Below are 16,902 nucleotides of genomic sequence, written 5' to 3'. Positions count from 1 at the left end.
TAATCATGTCACTTGACTATACTATTATACAGTTTTATTATGCAGTATTACTTTACTACAACAGTTTACTAGTGCCTCATATCACCGTACTACAATTTGCTGTTCTATTATATTACACTACTATGCTGTTCTATTCTGCCACTCCACTACGCTACACTAATACATTATACGCTGCTATTTAACTAGGATCTTTTTTTATATTATTATACAGAACTACAGTACCATATACTGTATTACTGGTTAACTATATTGCTCTACATATACTACGGTTCTATTCTAACCCTGAGCGATCGTCTGCTCCTGCTTTCAGAGGCGATTTTTCACTCTATTGAGGCCCAGATAAACATTTGTAAGGGCCTCTCCAAACAGCATTCATTAAAATGTTCTTATAAATAATAAATAGTTTGTGAGCCCTACAGGGCCCCCTACTCACCTGGCTCTTCAAGCAGTTACTTGCCTTGCCTTTGCCTGCTTTTTATAAATCACCCACTTGGGCTCATATCAGTTAATTTGCAACAAAATACAAAAATCCATCTTAAAAATCTACCTAATGTTTTTCCTTATTTCAAATACAAATCCAGATCTTTTTTCTTTTGTCTCTGTCACATTAACGGTGCTTACTTATAATACAGTACTGTAATGAAGCATAAAAAATATTTTATTGGCATTTAATATTTGTTTAGATACCTGTGTTGATACTGATAATGTGTGTTAATACAAGGGCTGTCACTCTAAAGCCCAATCCCAATTCTACCCCTTACCCCTACACTTAGCCCTACCCCTCTGTTTGGCGCGTTCACGTGAAGGGGTAGGGGTGTCTCATCTCTCTTTTGGTTGGAGGGGTAGGCGTAAGGGGAAGGGCCAGATAGCCCTCCAAAGAAAATAGAATTGGGATTGGGCTTAAATATCTGTTAGTATAGAAATATTAACGCATCACTATTTTTTTTTATGCAGATTAATCATGTGATTAAGGTTGACCCTAATGGCTTTCCATAATTGCAGCGTGGTTACCCGGCTCTGTGTGATAATCACACTTTTAGCGAGAATAATAAGACAATCGTTTGCTGAATGACAAGTTTCATTATAAAAAGCTTTAAAATTAACTTTTTCGATAAAACCTAAGTTGTTCTTGCTAGTTTTACAAGAATACATTTTTGGATCTGTGGATGCCGGTTTGAGCCCCACCATCGATGGGTTGCCATACCCCATTCTACCCAGTCACTACTGTACATGTGGTGCCGGTCCTTTTTAGGAGATTTTAAATAAACATTTGTCAAATGTTGATGTTTAAAATATTATATACTGTAACTCCTTAATCTGTCTCTTTTAACCAACTGGTCATGCATTTCCTTATTCCAATATTGGAAGTTCATAATACACACGTACTGTATATCAGAGTATTGTAAAATTGTGATTAATCATTATTACACAGTCTATGACTGTAATTAACTAGAAATTTTCAATCATTTGTTATTAAGAGATTTACAGCTTTGACCATGCTACGGCAAAACTAACATTTTTATTTCATTTTTGCTTTCTCAGACACGCTGCTTGTGATTAACATCCAGGTGTGAGGTACCGTAAAGCCTTAACTGGCTTTACATGTGTACACTACTCGCCCGCGGGCCAAAAAAATGCTCCAGTCATGCTCAACCAGGACCGTTCTCTTTAATCAAAAACACAAATCTAGGCAGTAAAACATGGTCTCAGGTGAGCAGGAGAAAGGGCAAAGTCTACTAACAGGGCTGACTGAACAAATCCCCCTCCACCCTCCCACTCTCATCATCCCATTAAGCTGTGTGTTAGCATTAGCATTGTAAATGGCTGGAGGCTTTTTAGCATTCTCTCCCATTTGGGTCACGGCTCAGTGTGCGGCTGCTGCACACACAACCCGGCTTTGTTTTCCCCGGCCGTCCTGTCCTTTGAGCTCCTGTCACGACGCATTCCTGAAATCGGCATCATGTGACTTGTGGTATTGTACTGTGGCTGGGACTCACCATGGGCCGGGGTCAACAACAGTCCAGATCGGGAATTAGGCATAATTAATTATTATGTACAGTAAAATTATGTACTGGTTTCTATAGTGAAACCAGGCTTTTATACACAGACTACATTATGATGATGTTATTATAATTATTATTATCATTGTTTATATAATAAGATCACCTTAGCAGAATAAAAAAAAATCTGCAATTCAAGTATAAGTATAGTTGCAAGCAATGTAGCACCTTGTGCCATCTCCACCCCGGGGGCACCACACAACCTGTGTGTTATTTGTGTGTGTTAAGACCTCGACAAAGAAATCGCCGCACCGTTGCACAAACCACACACTATACAGGGCTAATGTGAGTTTGGGCCCTAAATATTTGTTTATTAGTGCATAAGTGTGTGTGTGTGTGTGCGTGTGTGTGTGTGAGGGTTTGTGTGTGTGAGAGTGCGAGAGAGAGATGTGTGTGTGTGTGTGTGTGTGTGTGTGTGTGTGTGTGTGAGGGTTAGTGTGTGTGAGAGTGAGAGAGAGGTGTATGTGTCTGTGAGACATGTGGATGTGTCAGTCTGTATGCGACGAGTAAATGTGTTTGTGCATGTTTGTGTTTGTGGTGTGTGAGTCTGTGTTAACATTTGTGATGTGCGTTAGTATGTGTGTGATGTCATAGTTGGTCCTGCCAGAGTCCCTGCTTGCACTCTGCACTAAATATACTGTACATTCACCTTATACATTGTTCGACTGTGACCATACCTAACTGCCATCTCTCCATCTCTTTTGCTCTCTCCTCTCTCTCTCTCTCCCTCTCTCCTTTTTCCTCTACCTATCTCTCTGTCGAGCTATAAATGTCACTCCTGAGCTGCCAGTGATCCAGACCTTCTTTCCCCTTTGAACCTTTCGAACTCGTCCTGGAGTCCAGCTTCTGGTTGGCGATCTCATCACATGGATGCCCCGTGTGGTCTCCCTGGGATGCGTGTGGTGACTGGGGACGGTTCCACTTTTCCACGAAGACGGTCCGGTCCTCGACTGATGCAGACAGCTGTTCTCTGAGGTCCTGTGACTTTAGTCGCTCAGTAGTTCAGGACTGGAATTTCCTACAGTCTACCTGAGCCTCCAGGAACAAACTGGACTCAACTGGACTGGACACACGGTATGATGCAGATCAATCCCGTTTTCACCCAGATGGGGATGGGTTCCCTGTTGAGTCTGGTGCCTCTCAAGGTTTCTTTCTATTACCATCTCAGGGAGTTTTCCCTTGCCACTGTCGTCTTCATTCTCGACTTGCTCATCAGGGACAATCATATCATTTTGGTTCATACACATTCAAAGTGCTTTACAAATAAAATTGAATTGAATTGAATGTGTGTGTGAGACATGTGACTTGTTAGTGTGTGTGGGGGTGTGTGTGTTTCTGCGCGCTGGCGTGTGAGACAGAGATGTGAGCGTATGAGTGTTACATTTTGTGATGTGTGATACACATGAGTACGAGTGTGTTTGTGTATACGTGCGTGTGTCTTGTCTGTGTGTTAACATTGTGATGTGTATGTGTGTACAATAGGCCGCATTTGCTGGAAAAAAAAGCAGAACTGAAAAGTGTTGAGTTGAGCCCAGGAAATGCGAAAGTTGTTCGGCTCAATGAGCTCTTAATGTGTACAGAGTTTCGTGTACCTACATGAAAGTGTGTATGAGCTATCCAAAAGGGTGGAAAAAAATCTTCCTAATCCTTAGGAAAACAAGACGGTCCTTATGCCAATTATTATGTTGTGAACTTGGTGGTTTAGTGGTTAGCACTCTCGCCTTGCACCTCCGGGTCGGGGTTCGATTCCATGCTTTTGTGCATGGAGCTTGCATGTTTGCAGGTTTCCTCCCACAGTCCAAAGACATGCAGATTAGGCTAATAGGCGTTCCTAAATTGCCAGTAGTGTGAATAAGCGTGTGAATATTGACTGGAGGTCCCACCACGGTCATAAAATGGGAATAAATACAATGGTAATCACCACTGGCCTCTACGGACCCTGGTTGGAATACAGAGGTTCCCAGATGGATGGATGGATGAATGTTATGTTAGTAGCTATTGTGTAACCAAAAGGGGTGTAACATATTATTTAGGGTGGAGCATATCATACAGAGACAACATACTCAATATGATATTTCTGGATAACTAATATGCTATTTCTAATAAAATCCCTTCTGTATATTATAGCTGTATGTTTATTCTGAGTCGCTGATTTGTTTTTCAGCTAATTTGCTAAAAAAGATCTAACACTGAGCAGCTCTTAATAAAAATTAGCCCTCTAGTCCACTGTGGTTTAAGTGATTTAACACACTTGCCTCGCTCTATTCTAAATCAAAGTGATGTCAAGGTGTCCGATTTAGAAGTAAACACTCCAACAGCAGCCTGATGTCAAGCCCAGTTACTGTTTCTACATCGTAATTAGCCCTTTTTTACGGTTGGTTTGTTTTTTCTCTCCCTTTAAAAGCTTGTTACTGACACTGAAACGTGAAAATGGCCAAACGACTTCACTCTGAAGATTTTCCTGTGGAGGAAAGTGTACTGACAAAGCACTGACACTGGAGACTCCTTCCAAAGACTTCTCCATATTAACAACCATGTGTGTTTATTAATTGGTTTCGGTAACTTCACTAGAGCTGTGAATTATAGCTACATTCTTCATTCAATTCAATTAGATTCAGTGTTCGGGTATTATTCAGAGTAAAGTATTTTTTTCATTCAATTCGCTACCAGTAGGTGGCGGTAATACACCAACCACCAATAAACTCAAAAAGAAGAAAATGCAATAATCTCATAAAACAAGAGTATTTTGCATGTACATTTTTTTGGAATCCCAAAAATGGCAACAAAAAAAAAAATCTTAGAATGTTAGCAAGTAAAATATTTTTTAAACTAGCCAAATCAAGTAATAATTTTGATGGTTTATTTAATTTTTCTAAATCTAAATTATCAACCAATAAAACAAGACATTTTTCCTTAAAATTATGGTAACATTTGACTAGAAATTATTATTAAAAAAATCATGTATTTGGTTACTTTAAACTTATTTTAGGAAGATATTTATATGTTTGGCTTTTAAATTCAAAAATATTTTCCTTGCTAAGTTGTCATTTGCAGTGTTTGTATTTTTTGCAAAATCTGTGTTGTCAATTTTTGACAAAGTGTGGGGTGATTTTGAATCAAAAACTGATTCATCGATTTAAAGAAATGAATCAACTTACAAATATATCAATTAAATCGCATGGCTCACTATGAAATTTCTATAGGAAATTGCTTAACAACCTCGGACCAATCAGATTAAAGAATGAAAGCAGCTAAGATAAATTAAAAACAGCTGTGCCGAATTAAATAATTGATGTAAAATTTTGTGAACTTGTGTTTGATCTAGTAACCATCAAATAAAACTGATGAAGGTTTGGTAACATTTTATTGTATCAGCTCTGTGAGGGTCTAAAAGTCAGGAAGCCCTCGTGAAAAGAGTTTTATTGTGCGTTATTTAACACAACAGATTTTATCACCAATTATAATATTGACAACAACTTGAGTAAAAAATGTTTTTAAGGTGATTTTATACAAATTAGTTAACGGCCCATGTCACACATTTGCTTATATTTAAATAGCGACCCAGGAAGAGTGCAGATTCTTGAATAATAAGTGTTCAAGACACTGAATGGTTCATTTGTTTTCAAAATAAAAAAAAGAAAAGTTTTTTTTTTTTAGCTGGATTTGATGTTTTAATGACATTACATTCGTTATTTTCTCAGTGTTAAGTGTGGAACCTTTTAATGGTAGTAAGGCACAATGACGATTAGTTTATAATGAATAACTGTTGGTGAATTAAGTGGGTTACATCAGCTTGGTACTAAAGCTCTAAAGAAGGGGATATCTCCATGAACAAGACACAGGGCACACAGGGCATATCTCCATGAATACACATGGCACTCCCCCCCCCCAACCCCCCACCCGATCTGTATTAGTTCTTCGGCTTAGATTCAGAAGGGACGCCACAGGCCAGCAACACGTTCGATTCCTTTGTAATTAACAGAAAGAATTCTGCAATTAATTGGGTCATTTTGTGATTTGATTGCAAAATTAAACAAAATTTCTAATTTACATGAAATTCAAATAAGGCGATATTTTATACCACAGCACTTTTGAATTCTTCATTCTGATTTCTTCAGGAGGTGATGATTAAGTTTCTAGGACAGGAGCTGAAATCCCGGGTTTATTCTGATGCACTCTGTCCAATATGTTAAGGTTTCTATAGTAACATCTCTCACAGGGACTTTGCTTTATGCACTACATCAATAGAAAAGCAATAGATTTAATAGAAGATCAATTCCAGAGCTGTTCAACAATCAGATGTATGTTGTCAGATTGGCAGGTTTCATTTTGGGTTTCTTAATAAGGCAATTTTTTTTAAAATGTTGTTGGTTTTTTTTTTTGCATTAAGGAGAAAAGTTGTAATTGTCTGTAACTTGCTGTGGTATAAAAGAAATAAAACAGTACTGGACAATGCTGACATTAGAAAAGAATCAACAGGCAGTTAATCCGCTTTGTGTCCAGCTTCAGCACACTGTTGATTATTTTCCTATAACAGCATCACCCCACGTCTTCAATTCCTTTACTAATCATTCCTAAACTCTGGTGTTGCTCCCGGCATGTGGCCATCTTCTCAGTCTTCATAAGGGCGTGTGATCGATCTACTAGCGGGAAGCTCTGGTCTACAGAAGAGAGAACTACAGTATGGTTGGGTTTCCTAATCAATACTCAATTGCACTTTACCTGGTAAGAAGCGGATCTGAAAATCGAGATTCTGCAAGCGACAAAAGGGAAACGGAAGACAGACGGAGGCGTGAAGGAGAAGAAGGGAAAAGAAAGAAAGAAAGAAAGAAAGAAAGAAATCATGTCAAGTGGAATCAAAAGTACAAAGTGCTTCTGTGCTGAATAAAGCCTGGTGACAGTAGACAAGAAACGGAGAAGAAAAGGAAAAAAAAATGAAAGCGTGAAAAAGATAGCTGGCAACAGCCTCTGAAATGTCAGCGGTAATTACTGCGCCGAGATAAAGAGCAGCTGCGGCGTGTCAGGCTGCTCCTGCAGAATCGTACACAGCCTCAACAATAATATCTATTTCTGTCATCGCTGTGCACGCTTAATCAAAGGCCATAACAGCGGGCAGCCTGTGGAGTAATAAGTGCCATTTACTCCGTGCTGTGATTTATTCCAGCACAGAACAGGTTTTTATGAGCTGCTCGGTGCAGACCCGGTGGCCGTGGCAGGGCTTTGAACCTGAAGGACTGGCTTTGTTTTGCTCTGTTTAGCAAAGCGCTTCGAAAAAGAGGAATTTGCGGCGAATTTAAGGAAGAGAAAAATGGCTGCGCTTGAAAAGAGGAAGGAAATGGGCGTGTCTCGGTTCGCATACTACAGTAGGTCGGACACTTGAAAGCATCTACAAGACTTGCCGTTAATAATAATAAATAACTACTGTACGTCTGTTTTTGCATTTATTCAGACACTAGAAAATAACAATGAACTTCCGCTATGAGTTTAAACAAAAATAATGAACTCTTTCCCACATAAATATAGTAGGATTCTTTTCACATTGTGTATGTTTGGAAATGCTTCCACCAGGTTGCCGGGTCAGGACCATCCTGCCAGGTTTTGATCATGTTTTTTCCTAACTTAGCTCAAGTCATTTTAAATCTACTTAGTCTCGTAAATTCCTTTTAGATTGAATTATCTTTTTTTATTTAGTGTACATATTTGAGATGATTTACTGGCTGAAATATGCGTCTCTGTTTTCATACCCTGAGATTTGAGTACGAACAATTGATATAAAATTATATATTTAATTCTATAATTCTTTACCGAAACCTTGACTAGTACTTTGACTAATCAATAACATTTTTAAAAGCTGATAAAGGTGTTACATTACTTTATTACTATGGTTTAGGATTCACAGTACATAACATTAGTACTTTACACTCTTCTGACACTTACACATTATTTCAACAAACGTCTGACTGTGCTGTTTAAAAAAAAAAAATCCCGGTGAACGTTTGTTATCGCCTCACAAAATCTAAGGTTTGTGAATATGTTTTTGTCAGTGTGTTAAGGCTTTGAGTTACGGGTCGGAAGATCGGCGGTTCGAGCCCCAGCTCCTCCAGGTTGCCGCTGTTTGGCCCTTAAGCGAGGCCCTTAACCCTGTCTGCTCCCGGGGCGCTGTAAAATGGCTGACACTGCGCGCTGACCCCTGCCTACTAACAAGAAGTAATGTGCAGTAATGTATGTGTGACTAATAAAGGCTGAACTTAACTTTTAACTTAACTGGATGTGCCCGCGACTTCGTTTGCATGGAATTAAACTGCAAACTCATAAGTACGTATTAAAAAATGTACAGTGCAATCTGTTCAATTCTGAGATGAACTCATGATTTTTTCTAGATTGATTTGTTTTTATTTGTTTGATTTTGAGCTGACTGCGATGAAACAAAGCCTGTGTGTTACCTCAAGCTCGGCCACATACACCTGCGTGAATACCATTAAAATTCAATCAGTTTTGATGTGATGCGTGCACAAACAAACAGACAAACAGACAGACAACAGTTCCAAAATGTTTTTTTGTGTTTTCTTACAAATTTTACATCCTGCAAATAGTTATTTGCAAATATCTTTAATGTACAGACATGCTAAATTAAAATGTATGGATTATTACGATTTAATCATTACACAATGGCTTTGCTCTGGGACTGCTGGGCCTGATGAGTTGTTAAGGCTGGCTTCTGACTTACCTTTTTTATATTAATGAGGATATTATTTTAGACATATGCCATCAAAATGGTTTGTAAAAAAAATACTTCCTGAAAGTGTTTTTTCCCCCATTTCTTTTTTTGCTTTTAGTGTAGTTTTTCTTTAAAACTAAAATAGGATATCAATTACTGCTCTGAGATGGAAACAGAATAAATGCCATTGTGAGTTCTGCCCTTTATCCCCTATAATGGAAGGATCCCTCCTATAATGAATGATAATACTGGTGAGTGCACAAAAAAAATTTCTGCACATTTGTAAAGGATTTGTTTACATCCCTCACACACTGGACAGTTATAGACAGTTAAGCATGTGCGCATGCTGTTTGATTCACTGTTAGAAATGTGGGAATGTGTGAACATCCAAGTGTACACAATGACTAAGCTCGTAACGCTCCATCAGCTCCAAAACTGCTGGCGTGCATGCCACAGCTCTACGTTTAAACAGAGAGAAAGAGTGTGATTATGTGTGTGTGTGTGTGTGTATGTGTGTGTTTCTGTAGGTGTGCGAGTGTGTGTGTGTGCACTGTTATTAAAGCTCCTGCGGGCTGTTCAAAAAAGATCTCCCATCTGGGGAATCATCTTCACATAGCACAACTCACGACAAACAAGAGAGCTAGGATACAACACTGTAAACAGCACAAGAGAAGGAAAATGTAAAAAAAATAAAAATAAAAAAGGATGATGTAAACATCTGAAGGTGTGCAATTCACAAAAGGCATGTGTTGAAGCTCGGACTGAAATAAGAAGCTGTTGGGGAAAAACATCAAAAACGTAACACTAATACTAAGAGACAGGGGTGCCATCATTTGTGCACCTACATATTTGCTTATTTTTGCCTTTCAGTGCGTGTAGTAGTGCCGGCATTGTAGCAGGTACAGCAGTGTCGCTGGGGTTGTTAATACTGATGACTTGTAAGGGGTTCGTTCTTTTTAATGACCCTTTTTACTGAATCGCACATCCATATACACACACACTACCGTTCAAAAGTTTGGGGTTACTTTCTAACTCCATGATGGTTCCTGATTTTTATATCTTCCTACATTGTAAAGGAATGCTGAAGGCGTCCAAAAAATGCATGAATCTCCTTTAAACAGTTAATGGTGAGATGTTTCTGCTACTTCTGCTCTGTAAAGACTTCATAACGCCTCTAATCTCAGGTGCTGTTAATTGGTCATTTTTCAGGCTGATAACTCTAAATGAACTTCTCGTCTGCGGCAGAGGTAGGTTTTGGTCTCGCCCTCCTGGGACGGCCTTCATGAGAGCCAGTTTCATTATGGTGCTTGACGGATTTTGCGAATGCACTTGACAATACTGTTCTTGCAAGAACTATTACAGAAAGGCTGACCTCTGTGTCTTAAAATAACAACTAACTGTTGTTTTTGTTGTTGTTAAGTAATTACCTAATTCCACATGTGTTCTTTTATAGTTTTGAAATCCCCAGTATTGTTGTAGAATGTAGAAAATAAATCACTAAACAAAAACAAAGAAATTTGCAAGTGCTCCAAAACTTTTGAACGGTAGTGTATATATTGCATACAGCATTAGGTTATTATGTAACGACAGTAAATAACAGTCAGTTGTTATTTTAAGACACGAAGGTCAGCCGTTCTGGAACATTTCTTGCTAAATCTGTGTTGGCAAGTGCTTTTGCAAAACCCATGATGAAACTGGCTCTCATGAAGACCTTCCCAGGAAAGCAAAACCAAAACTGAGCTCTGCTGCAGACGAGAAGTTCATTTAGAGTCACCAGCCTGAGAAATGACCAATTAACAATTATGAAGCTTTAAAGAGCAGAAGTAGCAGAAACATCTCAATATCAACTGTTTAAAGAAAATTATTGTGTATTTTGGACGCCTTCAGTGTTGTTTTACAGTGTAGAAAGAAATGAAAAGCAGAAACTATGGAACTGGAAGTTGTGTCCTAACTTTTGACTGGTAGTTTATACAGTATATGTCTCTTTTCATCCCCCAGCAAATATTCAACTGGTGGAATTGAACTGACTCGTCTCAGTTGATTGAATTACCCATCCAGTTGCTAGTTTCAATGAATGTCCACATTACATTTAGGCTGTTTTTTGTCTGTATTTGTTTTTGTTGTCTTGTAAGGTTCCAAAACGTTTAAAGACAGAATTTGCCTTGATACAAACTCTGAAAGCTCCATCATGACAAAAAAAAAAACACTTTCAGCAAGTATTTTTCTAAAAACCATTTTGATGGCATATGTCTTAAAAGAGATCTCCTCATTAATAATAATAAAAAAGGCAAGTCAGAAGCCAGCCTTAACATGCTTTTGCATGGATGCACAGATTCGTAAGAGAAGCATCAAGCCCAGCAGTCCGAGAGCAAAGCCATTGTGTGATGACTGAATAGTAATAATCTATACATATAGTAAAACTGTAAAGTTGGCGTGCCTGTACATTGAAGATATTTGCAAAAAAATAATTTGGGGGAAGATGAGTAATAGATCACATCAAGGTGGTTTTTGGATTTTTTTTGTGTGTTTGTTTGTGCATGCATCACATGAAAACTACTGAAAGAATTAGAACGGGGTTTTCACAGGTGTATTTGGCTGAGCTTGAGGCAACATATAGGCTTTGTGTCATCGTAATCACCCCAGGGGAAATGGAGATATGCTACTTTGGAATTTAAATAGAAAATGCCGTTGTTGGAAAAATAATTAGTTCATCTCAAAATTCAACAGATGGCGCTGTACATTTTTTAAAACATGCTTATGAGTGTGCAATTAAATTTCATGCGAACAACATCATGGTCACATCTAGTAATAATACTACTACTACTCCTAATAATAATAATAGAGAATCTAAAACAAAGCATTTGAGTCTTTGGAAAAAGATTTACTATTCAAAAGATATGAACTATACATCATATGCACTTTATACACACTACACACATTATATGCAGGAAGCTTTTCTTTTCTTTTTAAGAATTTGTCTGCATCTCTTCATATCTTGTTATAATAATAGTCATGTCTATAGGGGTTTCAGCTGCAAGTTTTTTTTTTTTTTCATGCACAGTGTGTGCTAATCCTGAAGTGCCAACCCTATTGCAAGCTCTCAGTTTTCAGAAAGAATCCTAGCGAGTGCTGAACCTGATCAACTCAAAAAAAAAAAAAAAAAAATCGATTTCTACTTTACCTCCTGCAGCAGGTCAGCCTGTTCGATTGCCTTCAGGACGTTCTTCTTGGACGTCTCTTGAGCTTCACCACCCAAAAGAAACTCGTCCAGGATGAAGTAGGCCTTCTCGAAGTTGAAGATAATGTCCAGCTCGCACACCTGCACCAACAGAGAAACACCAGGCGACTCTTTTAGCGTAGTTTTGCTTCACGCCTCGCACGTGTACCGCATGGCCTCGAATATGCAAGACAGGAGAGACACTCACACTGCCGAAGTACTTATCCAGCAGCTCCACGTAGCGATGAATGATCTCCAGGGTGATCAGCTCGTTGTCCTGGTCCTCGATGGCGCAGCAGAAATACAAACTGGCGTACCTGTGACAAGCAAACACATAGGGGAGCATGTAGGTAAAACAGACTTTATCAAGAAGGATCTCAGAATTAATGCCTTAATCAACAACAGCAGGTACCAAAGGGGTTTACACTTCTTACACCTCAGTTATTTGCCAATGCTGTATTATTATTTATTATTTATTAACACCATCATGACATCATCTTTTCCATACAATGCTGAAACTCTCATCAGGCATGACTCTTATAACAAATTCATGCTTCTTTGTTCACAATTTATGACAGCTTGCTGAAAGATGAACAACATGAAGGTTTTGTCGGATGACAAATGTAGAATGTTTTTCTTTTTTTTTCATTTCTAAAAGCATTGCAGCATAATTAATTCTGCATTGTTCTCAGAGATACTCTCGCTCTTCTGCGTCAACAGTGATCATTATGGTTTCACAAACCCGGGCCCCTTTCTCCTAGCGCTCCATCAAACAAGATGGAAATGTCTGGCGCGCAGCAACTTCCATGAGTTCTCAGTGCTCCTGGCTGATAAATTTCTCACTCAAATCTCTTTTGTTTCAGGCAAAGCACACACCCAGATCTGCCTCGGTCCTCTCTTTCTCTGATGATATATAGGACAGGAGAATTGCTGAGCAAGCTTCTGCTGCCCTTGAAATTATTCAACTCTGCGGAAAAAGGACAGCGGCGCTCCAGCCTCGTCAGCCTTCCACCCCCTCGATTAAATGCTCGCGCATAATCCGAATTTCGCGACACCGTGCGGTGGTGGCCACTTTGTTTTGTTCTGCGTTTTTTGCATGGCTATAGGGAACGGTGACAGCTGGTGATTAATTGCTTACATGCTGCAACGATTTCCTATGGCAGAGCGCTGGCCCTGGAGGACCACATCAATGTTTTTTCTTGTCACGGCATGCTCGATTCAACCTGTTAGTTAATTATTGAGCACTTAATTAACCAGCCATGTAGGAACAAGCGAAAGTCTCAAAATATGTGACGGCATCTATCTGTATCTATCCGCTCTATATTAGTATTGATTGTGTATAGATTTTTATGATTCTGTACTCAAGTAATTTGGTGCACCGCTAATAGTTTCATCTGATTTAATATAAAGATTGCCGTTAAGAAGTTAATAAGTTTTATTGTCTTTTTAATCATATACAGTTCAGTACACAGTGAAACGGAACAACGTTCGTCCAGGACCAAGGCGCTACAAACAACGTAAATTAGAAAAACTGGCTAAGACACCTAATTAACACCACTAATTAATAAAACTATTTACAGTCTCACTTATTAGCATGTCATTTGGTGGAACACCAACATTATTTGGTTTAATATAAACAAAGTCATGGACAATTTCTTTAAAAAAATGCAACAAATTTAATTGGTGCAATGGATACAGTGCCATTTAATGCAATGCCAAGGGCATCACTTGGTGCAATGCCAAGAATGTTACTTGGTGAAACACCAGCAGTGCCTCATTTGATGCAACTCCAACAGTGTTACTTGCTACAATGCCAAAAGTAGGATTTGGTGCAATGCTACAAGTATCATTTAAATTAATATAAACATTGTCAGGTTTATATTAAACCAAATTGTCATGACTGTTGGGAAATACAGACAGTCCCACCTATCAGCGTGTAATTTGGTGCAACATCAACACTGTTATGTGGTGTAATGTGAACAAACTCAAATGAAATTTTAGAAAAATTCCGACACTGTTTACTTGGAGCGATGGAAACGGTGCCATTTGATGCAATGCCAAGAGTGACCTTGGTGAAACACCAGCAGTGTTACTTGGCACAATGCTAACAGCCTCATTTGATGCAACTCCAACAGTGTTACACGCTGCAACGCAACAAACATCATCGTCATGTTTATATTAAACCAAATTGTCATGACTATTGGGAAATACCAGCATGTCATTTTCTGCAACAGCAACATGGTTATTTGGTGAAATATAAACAAATTCATAGAAAATTTCAGAAAAATTTTAACACAGTTACTTGGTACAGTGCCAACAGTGTCACCTGGTTCAATGCCAAGGCTGTCACATGGTGTGATGCCAACAGTGTTATTTGGTGAAACATCAACTTTGTCATTTGATGCTACTCCAACAGTGTCATTAGATGCAAAACCAAAGGTTTTATTTGGATGCAAAGCCAAGAGTGTTACTTGGTGAAACACCTGCCGTGTCACTGGGCACAACGCCAACAGAATTATTCGATGCAACACCAACAGCGTTACTTGATGCAGAGCAACTTGACTAATGTTACTTGATGCAACACCAACAGTGTTACTTGATGCAACGCCAACAGTGTCAGTTGGTGCAACACCTACAGTGTTACTAATGTTCCTCAGGATCCACAATTACAATGAAAATAACAAAGCACTTACTATTCATAAAAAAAAAAAGAATAACGGAGCGCAGCATATCATATATGCAAAATACTAAAGAAACTAAAGCTGTGTCTCAAACTAATCTCATTTCAGCATGAACACAAACCTGAACACTACTATAATGGATCTTGTAGATTAATATAAGCTTTAGTTCATAGTTTTCGATCAGAGATGAAGATAATTATTACAATCAGAAAAAAGCAACAGCTCGTCTGTGTGTTTAACATCTTTGCTGCAGCGAGACAAAAAAAAAATAAATACTGTATGTGTCCCAGAATAGCTGGCATGAAACCCATAAAAAAAAAAACTTACTGGTCGACATGGAAACCTGGTGGACAGAGATGTGCAAAAGTGTCCAAGTCTGTATATGAACAATGCCTCTCACATTGTCACGAGTCAATTAGAGTCTGTTTAAAAATGCTGAACAGGAAGGTCCAAGTCCCTAACAGTCCCTAAAGAAAGTGCATAACAAAGTTGTACTGGTCTCTGGCTGGTTTCCAAATGCTTCCCATAAATATTTACCCAAGCTTAATTGGCTCTGGGAAGGCGCTGCCCTCTGAGGAGCTCCTCCCGCGCAGAATCTGTCCCCGGCCATTACTAAATAACCCGGCTATGAAACCGCGCTCAACTTTCAGGCACCGTGCTAAACCTGAGCAAATTACTAAAATGGATCTGTTGGTTTAGCGATCGATGAGTTCAGCACCACGGTATAGCTTCAGTCTCAGACTGGGACACCAGATGTCAATTTCAGAAAAAAAAAAAAATCGTCTAAACACAAAGACTTACCTTGAATAAAGCCCAGAGTGTATTAATCGATTATTTTAATGCAGTGAAAAGAGCGGGAGGTGTGTGAGAGAGAAGACAAAGAGGCAAAGATCATGTCTCCACACACACATACACACACACACACACACATACAGAACAGTACTGCAGGTGGTCACAGTCTCTAGAGATAAATCTATACAGCAAGGCTCAGAGACAAACCAGAGACAAAAAATAAATAAAATAAAATAATGTCCTTGGTACAAGGATGAATTTGTCATTTTGTCGTTGTCATGCAGTTTTTAGTAAACCACACAATCTATTCTGAGCATCCGGATAACACGCACTACCTGAGCCAAGAAGTTTTTATCCTATTTATGCAGTTTACGAGGTGTGATGAAAATACGTGCCAGAAAATATGACTAAGTGACAAGAAAAGACTTTTGTACTGCGTGTAACGATATCGAGCATGACATACAGTCATACAGAAATGTGTATTAAACCGTTTTGAGCTTTTATGTCCTAAAAAAGTACCGGATTATCAGTGGAGAATGAAATTAGTAAAATATCTCGAAATGGACTTGATAATAGATATTTAATCAGGAAGCCATTATGCTAATTTCTATGTAAATTTCAGTTTTTAATGATCATTTTGAATCACTAAAAAGTTGGCCAGGTGTGTCTTGTCTTTGGATCCCCCTTTGCAGTGTTAGACATTTAAAGCTACACTTATGGTAAGACTAATTTCTGTGTGCCCCTCTTGGAAAAACCCTCAATGACCAAAAACTAGAAAATCAACCGCCTCTGTGGTGGCGTGAATCCTCTTTGGGAAAGGTACTGAAAGTTACAGCGTACATTCAGTCATTTGGTAGATTCTTTAACCCGGAGTGATGTACAGTACATGTGAGGTAGGATCCAACACAAACATCAAGCTCGGCAGTTAAGAGTTAACCATCAGCATGTCTAAGGCATAGGTAGGTTCAGATCCAAACCATCCACAGTCACTAGAGCAGAACCTTCAGTACTGAAACTGACATTATCTTAGAGTTAACCAGTAGTCTCTACTTTACAGCTCATCGAGGTTTTTCTTCCACATGAAAGTCTTCACATCCACCTGGATCCACAATTATAGTACAATGAAAGTAACATAATAAAGTAATAAAGAATAAATTAGTGCAGCACATCATATCTGCAGCATACTAAAGAAACTAGAGCTGTGTCAAACTGATCTTATTTCAGTATAAACACAACCCTGAACACTACTTTTGTAGATTAATATAAGCTTTAGTTGATAGTTTTCAATCAGAGATGCAGGAGACCATAGAGCTCTCAGGAGTAGCTCCATGTTTGAGGCATTGGACTACTGATTGGAAAGTCCCAGGTTCAAACCCCACCACCATCACCAAAGTGCCACTGTTGGACCCCTGAGCAAAGCGCTTAACCACTCAA

At 38.8% G+C, this 16,902-nt stretch overlaps 1 protein-coding gene across 5 annotated transcripts in view; it reads right to left on the bottom strand.

Annotated features, from left to right (window-relative positions):
- The window catches only part of LOC128510227 (AP-1 complex subunit sigma-2), a 50,589-nt gene that overhangs the window by 20,411 nt on the left and 13,276 nt on the right, over positions 1–16,902 (bottom strand). For 3 of the 5 annotated variants that reach the window (XM_053482351.1, XM_053482352.1, XM_053482353.1), the window contains exons 3-4: positions 12,204–12,312; positions 11,960–12,097 (exon numbers count right to left, since the gene is read on the bottom strand). In XM_053482351.1, the coding sequence (XP_053338326.1) occupies positions 11,960–12,097; positions 12,204–12,312 (247 nt within the window). Of the gene's footprint in view, positions 1–5,984; positions 6,814–8,032; positions 8,255–11,959; positions 12,098–12,203; positions 12,313–16,902 lie in introns of those variants that run through there. The other 2 variants (XM_053482350.1, XM_053482349.1) reach the window with 2 other exon arrangements.

This window comes from Clarias gariepinus, chromosome 22 (genome assembly GCF_024256425.1).
Source record: "Clarias gariepinus isolate MV-2021 ecotype Netherlands chromosome 22, CGAR_prim_01v2, whole genome shotgun sequence".
In the NCBI taxonomy this organism is placed as follows: domain Eukaryota; kingdom Metazoa; phylum Chordata; class Actinopteri; order Siluriformes; family Clariidae; genus Clarias; species Clarias gariepinus.
Note: the sequence above shows the minus strand (reverse complement) of the source record. Positions and strands in the feature narration are given on the sequence as shown.